This window comes from Passer montanus, unplaced genomic scaffold, assembly GCF_014805655.1.
Source record: "Passer montanus isolate IOZ18808 unplaced genomic scaffold, ASM1480565v1 scaffold12, whole genome shotgun sequence".
Taxonomy (NCBI): Eukaryota; Metazoa; Chordata; class Aves; order Passeriformes; family Passeridae; genus Passer; species Passer montanus.
The window spans coordinates 1192881-1202506 of NW_024358722.1; the positions used below are offsets into that span (position 1 = coordinate 1192881).

Here is a 9626-nt window from a genome sequence, read left to right on the forward strand (position 1 = left end):
TATAGCTCTTCTGCCAAAGACACTATTTTCCCCTCTCTCCTTCTCATGCCATTTAATTTTTCTGCATTAATTAGAGAGATTTAAGTATTTTAATTCTTTGGAAGTCAGCCTCCTCAGTGTATCACCAACACTGCTCTATTCAAAATAAATGGGCATTTCAGATTGTTTCTCAGTCCTGCTTCTATGCAATATTTTCATTAACTTCAATGATAAACCACAGTAGCAGTATATAGTCTGCAGTTAGAAGCAGTTACAAGCATTTTTTTAGGATTTAATTAAATTCAAAATTAATTGTAGTAGTAAGTGCTCCAAAAGGAATAGCATGAAATTCACTAACACAAACGGAATATCCTCAAACTTTTGGAACAAATAAGCACATCTATGTGAAATAGGGATTAACCAGTCATTTTTGTTATGATGAAAAGCATCTCAAAGAGATACCAGACAGAAAACTGACCAAGAGTCCACGCTTTCTTTTTCTCCTGAGATATAATACAACAAGTGTTACATGCACAAGAGAATTCATTATGTTCTACCAGGCACTAATCAATTACAATAATGGAGGGTTTTTTGTGCACCATATACACAGAACAAGATGTACACAAGAGAACCTGGATCCCAGCAAGAGAACACTTTCAGAAAGGAAGGGTCAGCACTACATCTGGCAAAAGCAATTCAGTCTAAAAAAGGTCACTATGTAAACAACCAAACAGGCTATCTAGAGATGTTGTGGAATCCCCATAATTTGAAAGAAGAAATCCAGCAAGTCTCAGGTTTAGGGACAGGTAAAAAATAGGTACTAACTAGTATTAAAGAAATTTAGTTTTCTTTACTGTTGCAAGGTTTTAGCATATTCCCACTCTCTTGTTTACTTAAACACAAGCAGCTTTACACTTCTTCAAGAAAAAAAACCAAACAATCAAAAAATTGATTCCATGAAAATGAAACAAGTAGTTTTAAAAATCATTATGTTTACAGAGTTGGTGTTTCTGCCATTAGAACAAAATAAGGAAAATTGCAGAAACACTAAAATTTAAAGAACAACTAAACATAATCCATATATTTCTTAAGAATAAATCTGTTGATCTTTCTGACAGCTGGTATGAAGATAAATCATAAGAGAATATTTAAATTATAGTATCTCTTTTCATATTGATAAATAATCTTCTACAAATTAATAAAAACCAATGTGAAAACTATCATGACCATACACAATCAAAACATATACTGGAAATTCTTTTTACTGCCCATTAACATCCACCTAGAAGGAAAAAGGTTGATCCCACTCTATGAACATTTATGTTTAATACCAAAATGAAGATTCAGTGATGGGGGAAACTCTAAATGACCCAGTATCTACACAACACTATGTAAAAACCACATACAACATAGCATTAGGAGTTCATTAGCTTGCAAGAAAAAGGACATTTCTACTATGCTGTTACAGGAGCTGATAAAGAGCACATATGTTCTTTAGAGAAGTGCAAATGCAACTTCTCTACAACTGTTTGCTTCTTCATCTAACGTGCAAGCCAAGATATATCTAAAGAAGCCTGGAATATTATTACCAGTGTGCCCTTGCCTCACCACAACCAAGACAAGTACTAGCTGCTGAAGATGTGCTTGACCATCAGAGAATTTGCAACATAAAGAAATAGACAGCAGACAAAGGTGATAGGCAATTCATGTTGCTGTAATCATCTCACAAAGCCAGAGCAATTCCAGCTAACAGAATTGTGCTCTGCATTGTATTTTATGTGAAACATAATAGTTGGAACGCTGCTGTTTCTAAAGGAAAGGAAATAAAGACATTAATATGTATGCTTTCATTATCCAACCTGACACCTCTGCAGAAAAGCACACCCCATGCTGTTGTGCTGCCTTATAGCATGGACTCACTGGAAGTTTATCACTGCAAAAGACAGACTAATGTACAGCCCTTTTACTGGACAGCCTCACCATGAGAGAATCTCATTAATGTCCTTCTGCCTGTTCAGTTTGCCCTGCTGGGCTTTGAAAAAAATGTACTAGGGGTAAAAATATCTTTCTACGTGCTTTCTGCTTCTGTGTCAGATACACAGATTAAGAGGTGTATTTTTTCAAATGCATTAAGTCTGTTTTCCTTCAAGAAGTATCCAGATACCAGAGTGGTTTATCTAATTTCATTGAATTTACAAAAATGTCTGAGCGTAAACACTTTGGTGGTTTTGTACTTTCTGACACTGAAGTGACACTTCTCAAGCGGCAGTGGCATTTAAAGGCACAATGATCTTCACATCTATAAACAGCAGGAATAGTGAGGTTTAAAGAGGAAGTTTCACATGCTATTTTCAACTTCTAAGCTTCCTAGTCATACTGCTTATTCACAGTTTTAATAAACAATGATAAACATACTGCCAGACATAATCTACTATTCCACATTTAACATCACTTAAAAAATATGTTTCAGTCATGTAGCCAAATACAAGAAGTTTGTCTGGAAACAAATAGTAGCTTTTAGTAGAACATATGACAGTTCTCTCAAAAATTTCACACAAACAGCCTCTTTGTCAGCACTCAAGACACACAGTGATGAGTCCCCCAAGTGTCTGAAAAGTTTTGGGTTTCAAGCTCCACTGGCACAAATTTGACTGAATGTTACAAGAACAAAAAGCAACCATTCGATGTGTTCAATTTTTTTTTTCTTATCTGCAACAAAAACCAGATCTATATGGTAGAAAAGGCAGTAGACCAGACTGCTTTAGGAGAATGGAGAACTCTCACCATTGAAGCTCTTTTATAAACAGTCTAGACAAATGTTGCTCAGGAATAACCTATGAGTAACTGGTCTTGCCTTGGGATGCATGAACCTCCTATTAAGTCTTCTGAAAAGTAGTAATTTGCCTTTTTTTATTTTTAAATTTTCCTTCTAATTGAAGAACACTCCGATTTGTTACACTTCAGAACATGTGCACAAGTTTGATTACAAAGCATAACAAAAATGAAAAGCTTCCTACTAGACAAATTTATGCATCTTTTCTAGGATAGGTACTTTTTCCTTACAGGAAAAAAAAAGAAAAGAAAAGTCCTGTAAACCCACAAACTATATTTATGAGAATTAACCAGCTCAACTCACTCTTATCCAAATCTTTACTTTCCAAAGACCTGAGAAAGCTGTTGGATCCTACCATCTCCTAAGAGGTTGCTAGAAAACATACAATATAAAATCTCTCATGATCTCAGGTAACAATTTTCAACATATATGAAAAAGCAGAAACTCAGAAAAGATCCCTTGAAATCCAAACAAGAATGAGGCAACTATCTAAAAGTTGCCCAACTGAAGAAAGAAGAATGTTCAAGACTTTCTGAGAATTACATTTCATAGTAAGACTGAATTCCACTCTTTTTTATATTGATGAGGGACAAGCAAATGTTATAGTCCTCATCAACACACAGAAAGGTATGATTAAAAAAATATTCAATAAGGTCCTAAATCATATCAATGCCAGAAGCAACCACAAGTAGAAAGGAAAGCTGTCCATGAAAGTTATGAAATAATTCTTGTCCAGAAGTATTACATACTTGCAGTCCCTCTGTTATCAAGCCTGCAGGACCAACCAGAAGGTTAATAAACTTTTGTTTATTAAGAATAGAGCTAATTGTTAGAGCTTTGATAATTGTCATCAATAGAAAATCAGAATACTCAGCAGCTCTACTGAAATCTTGCATCTGTTACCTTACATTTCTAAAAGAAAGGATGGTCTAGTTTCTACATTATTCAGTGTCAGATACAAATGAATGAGATCAAATCCCTTCTTTGCTCTGAACCTCCTCCATGAAGTCAGTCACACTGTTACATCATCTGTATTGCACTTCTTAACCACAAAGTACTGATACATTTCACAGGGATATAGCAAAGATTAATACAATGAGAGATTATGAAATAAATATTTCATACAAGGACTGTAAGGAGGTACAATACATTTAATCTGGTATTCTTTCTTCTTTCTTTTTTTGGCCCTTAAATGCATGAGCAAGAACTTAACCATATATGAACTGTAAGAGACCTATGCTAAGCAAATCACAACCCCCAAAAAAATTAATCACTGGTGTAACTTGACTGAAGCTAATGAAGCTGAAACTACTTAAACCCAGTGGTGAATTTAGCCTTGAGTGCTGTTTTAACTCTCCCCCTTTCAACAGGAAGTTATTATGGTAAATTCATTTCAGCTCTAATTGTGTAAACAGATAGTGGCTATATGAGCTGTCTCTAACAATTTACACATACTTTTGACTAATAGATCTTAGGTTTTCTGAAGCACACAGTTTCTCCCTATGGAATTTGAATGCTTGCAGTATCTGAGCCTGTAAACAGAGATCTGATTTGTTTCAGATCAGCTTTTCAAAAAACTATGATCAAGGTCACTTTAATTAGTTTCCATTTAAGAAAGATCTTTCCATTACAAAATTGCCGCTATCACAAACATTAACAAAAACTCAGTACTGTAAGGTAGCAAAACTTAATTTCACTTAAAATCCAAAGTGAGATTGTTTCAATGATTCCATGACAGAAGAAGTTTAAAGGCCCATAGAGAAACTGCATGACTATTATTTCTCCTTGTGTTAATGATGTTATATTTCAGTTTTAACACAGTAGACTTCAACAGTCTTCCAGGAAAAAAAGAGAAATCCAGGTAAGAAACTAAGCACCTCCCAAAACAACATTGGACAAAGAGTAATTTTTTATGCCAACTCTTGCCAAGATCAAATCTTTCTAGGATCAAATGTGCAATCTCTGCATGGTGTATGTCACTTTATAAAATAATGCCATGAGTCAGTGAAAATGCCAAAATATTACTGAACAACTGACAAACGTGTAATTTCAGGACAAGATGCACCCCAATTTGATTATTTTGCCAAATTGGGTCAACTGTAGAACTGTAAAAACAGAATGAACAACAGCTGAACTGTGATCCAGGTCCAGATGAAATGTAGGTCTGAAGTGATAAGATCATCATGCCCTCACTCAGAGGCTAAAAGCACACAAAATTCCAAGTTATAGCCATTAAGAAAGAACCTCCAAAATGTACATTAAGAATTTCCATATTATTTCAACATATTCATCAAGTGAACTTAAAAATCTTCCTAACATGCTCATTTTACCAAGATAAAATGAATACCATTATTAGTTTTTAGTTCTTTCTTTTTTTAAAGTTGCTCTGAATTGATCTGAACTTGCCCTCCAGTGTAACATTAATGTTCCAGACAAAAAACCCAAGAAAATCATTGGCATGGACAGACAAAAGCCATGCTGAAGCTCACATTCTAAGCCCACACATTAGCAATTCACTTGGGACAGGTGGAGCAGCATAATGGAATAACAGTGGAAAAAACTTCACACTCGCACTAAGCAGCTCTGTTCCTAAAAAGCAAGCGCACAACACAACAAAATTTCTATACAGGAATCTCTGGCACTAACAGCATTTCACTTTCCTCATCAGTTAGCCAAACAGTTTCAAAGACACCACGGTTATATTGTAAATAGATTAATAAGAAAAAAACAAGAAAAAAAATCTTTGGTGCGACAGGCTCTCGAGCAAGGCAACATTTTGAAAGCCTTCTGGATAAAAACTTATGATGAGGTAGACACACAAACACATGCTGAGTGACTTTAATTCATCAGAATATGCTCACCAGAATTCAACGAAGAGAAATTCTGAGAAATAAACAGAAAAAGCATCTATTTGAATGTTTTCACTCCTGCCCACAAAGGTTTAATAGTGCTTTTTTTTTTTTTGCATGCACACAAGAATTATTTGCAGTAAATTTAGTGCTGATGAAAGATACCAGATTGATAGCCCTAGGGACTGAGGTCCTCTGTACACACAGACAAAGTACAGAGTGAGAAATTTGTAACCCTGCCAAAATGCCTTATAATACACAGCTTACGCAACCATCTTCACACTACAAAACCCTTCACCTCTCCACCGAAAATGTCAAAAATATCGCTTAGTGTTCATTAGAAAGGAGATAAAACATGGACACTGTTGTTAGCATCAACAGGGACAGAATTCAAGGCATGAGATAATTTTTAAAATGTTTACTTTTGTTTTGAATGGTTCTTTTGTCAGCTGTAAACTTTGCTGCAGTGTTTGTAAGGCTGCAAAGTCAATCTGCACCTGGTATGAAAAAGCTTTCCTATTAAACAGCATGGTATTACATAAGAAAAATAGCATAGGAGTGGTTTAACTTTTTTATTCAAATAAGTTTATTCTAGCATACATGACATCACACTTAGTGATCAGAAATAGGAGTGGTTTAACTTTTTTATTCAAATAAGTTTATTCTAGCATACATGACATCACACTTAGTGATCAGAAACTATCTCAAAGGAGAACTTACTTTATAGTTTCACTTAATTGGTACCTAGGCAGTTACTCTCCAGTGATCTACACAATTGATCTAACAGACTTTTACAGGACAGCAACTCCCTATTAATCAGGTTTTCAGCGCCAGCCTGGAATCTACATTGTCACATGGAGCAGGCGAGCATCCAAGGAACCTTGGATTCTAATTTCCCTTGCTACTAATAGCTTGGCCAAACAGCAAAACTCACCTCCCCTGACAGCCACTGCCCCCACCCAAATGTCAAACAATTTTTAATTGTCAACAGAGGACATGCAGGAAAGCAGTAAGTTAAGGTTTATAGACTGTAACAGCTCTAAATACAAAATTGCCTGACCTCCTTATAAAGGCAGACTTTCACTTGAAAGGAAGATGTCGAACACAACCCACAGGCTGCAAACTCACTGGATCTCAAACCAGATTGTGGCATAGGATTAAATGCTACTTCAGTTCTTGGGAGATTTCCTTTGTGCATATATGGGCTTGGAGCGGGGGACAGTGATGACAAGAAAATATGACAAAAGAATGAGGCTACTCTCCATTTTTTAAAAAAAATAATTCTTCCTAGAGACTCTTTTCCTGAATGTGCAGTGCTTAGAGCACTTTTGAAAAAAAAATCTTACCACTCCTACTATTTTCCTTGGTCACCAACCAAAGCATTACAACAAAATTATTCAAGTATGCTTAATAAAATAAATGAAAACAATAATTCTGCAGCATCCTGCTTCTCAGCAAAGCAGAAACATTTCTGTCAACTCAAGCATGTAGCAGATTATTTTATTTTCACATTACTGAAGCAAATAGGCTTAAGTGATTCTTTCAGCTCTATTGTAAGAGCTTCTTTCATTTCTATTGAAAGCTTTTTCTGAAAGTCACATTAGAGGTGGTATTTGGTAACATGTAAACCTTTCAAACTTAATCTGTATTCTGAGTCTTTAGAGGAGACTCTAATGATAAGTATTCACTAGGACAAGACAAAAATACCATCATGCAAATTTCCATTGACATACTCATCAGGTTCTTTTGGTGGAAGATAGAAATTCTGCCAAATTTGTACTTAAAATGAAGCATAAGCATAAGAGTTTGAAAAACTGAGATCAAGATCCAGGTACTTTTGCAATTTTCACCCTTACTTAGAAACCATTGCCAATATTTACTATGGCTAAGTGGTTACAACACAGCAAAATAATACTGAAAGACTAATCTTATAATATCAATTGGAAAAATAAGCTTTAAATTGAGCCAAATAAAGATAAATGCAAAAGGTATTTAGAACCATTGAAAAAAAAATCAAATCTCTTTACTATCCTTTTGACCCATACAACTAATGAGCTCTTTTCGTTCAAGCACAGACTGGAATCCAATCAAACAGGTAACCCTTTTGATTTCCTCTGATTTATTTCAGGAAATAATAATTAGGAGGAAACAATTCCAGAGCACTCAACAATGCCCATAATTTACAAAGACATAAGGCTGTATGAGGTAAGACCGTAAATTCAAATATTTGCATGTGGTGCATGTGGTGATAGCTGGATCTAGAAACTAGAAAACATATCCCACAATCAACCATAATGTACAAATAACTGTTCAAATGTCCCTGTGATACACTTCAATGTATTAAACAATTTTCTATATTGTAATTCCTAAATTTAAAAAAAAGTTAAAAACTTACCATTTTCCTATGGTTTCACCACTTTGTCAAAGACAATGACCAGGTCATGAAGAGGTAGTCCTTTATGCATGAAAGATTCAGCATGTATCTAGCAGTTCTAGCAGGGGGGAAAAAAAACAAACCATAAGTTTAGCCCATAGAGACCTGTAGTTCAACCCAGGCAAGCACTAAGCTAAAATAAATGAAGTCATGAAGAAAAGTGTATAATTTCTAGTGTCCAAAGACTTGTCAGGGCATTTTGTCATTTGGCTTTTATTAGCAAACAATCCTTTGAATAATCTCAGTTGCTCTGAACAGCCCATTCAAAGATGACCCTAGCACTCCTGAGTCCTCCAACCAAAAACAAGAACTTCCAAAATTCATTAATTGAGCTTAAAACTATACCAAACTTTTCTGTGGCCACAGCTGTCAATAAATTTTGATAAGGACTGCTGAATTAGGACATCGCTAGACATTTGCTTTAAGAAAACCAAGTTCTGCTTCATGTTCTAGAAGTCCTACAAATTACTGAATTATCAGACTAATTAGTAAGAGAGGGAACAAGCTATTAAAACATAAAGTCCAGTTTAAAAATGGATTGAGGTCTATCCCATCATCCAGCAGAACAATCTGTCCATTTCCCTTAAGGCACAGGGAAAACTATTACAGCACTCAGTGTAAAAAAGCTGAGTATTTAAAAATAAATGGCAGAGTTGAAGGACTGCTGCATTTGCTAAGGCATTTTTTCTAAATTCAGCCCAGATGCTCTTCGTGCCGCATGTAGGTCCCCCCAAAACAGAACAACAAAGGCACAGTTTTCTATCCCAATTTCTGTTTTTGAGTGATATACCAAACAAACCGACTTTATTTAGCAAGTAGGGAAGTGTCAATTTCTCAATTCACAAACAGAGAAACAAGATACAAGAAATTAAGCAATTTGCAGAAAATCATACAGGAAGTCTACTTCTGAACCATTAATTTGAAGACCGGGTGTACCCTGTGATTGCCAGATCTCTCTTACCTTCCGCACAACCGAGACAGGGAGCAGGGAAACACGTTTGGAAGTTCCCCATCACACTGCGGCCACTCACCTGCCACTGACAGGTTTTGGCACAGCATCCCTGAAGGATGAACTCCAGTTTGGCAGAACTTGAAAACCTCTTGAAGATGATCTTAAAGTTATTTCTCGTTCAGGCATTGGGGACGTTGCCGAAAGGACAACGTCACTGCCATCGAAAATTACAGGTTTCGCCTAAACCGTAATTGCAACAAGGTATGGAGCGGAGAGGAGCCGGCAAGGACCGATGCCGGAGATCGGCCGGAGCAGAATCCTGCACCTGCTGGGAGCGGCAGGCGACACAAACACCCGAGTCCCGAAGTGACTATTTAGCTGCAGACGCGGACATCAAAGACTCCCGTGAAACACCCAGGCAAACCTCAAACTAAAAACGTAGCTCCTGGGACTCGCCGACACACGGAGCGCACGCATCGCTCCGCGGGCGCCCGGCAGAGCGCTGCCCGCCGGCCGAGCCCCCTCCCGGGCGCCCCGGCCCCAGCCCTGCCCGCGCTCCGCTCGGGGCACGGCTCCGGG

The 9626-nt window shown here is 36.8% G+C and overlaps 1 protein-coding gene across 4 annotated transcripts in view; it reads right to left on the reverse strand.

Moving 5' to 3' along the window:
• Positions 1-9626, reverse strand: part of CNST (consortin, connexin sorting protein) — a 48648-nt gene that overhangs the window by 38345 nt on the left and 677 nt on the right. For 2 of the 4 annotated variants that reach the window (XR_005626370.1, XM_039697704.1), the window contains exons 2-3: positions 8057-8153; positions 5674-5695 (exon numbers count right to left, since the gene is read on the reverse strand). Coding sequence is in view for 2 of the 4 variants with exons in the window: in XM_039697704.1 (XP_039553638.1) it covers positions 5674-5695; positions 8057-8059 (25 nt within the window). In the remaining 2 variants the exon portion in view is untranslated. Of the gene's footprint in view, positions 1-5673; positions 5696-8056; positions 8154-9126; positions 9608-9626 lie in introns of those variants that run through there. The other 2 variants (XM_039697705.1, XM_039697706.1) reach the window with 2 other exon arrangements.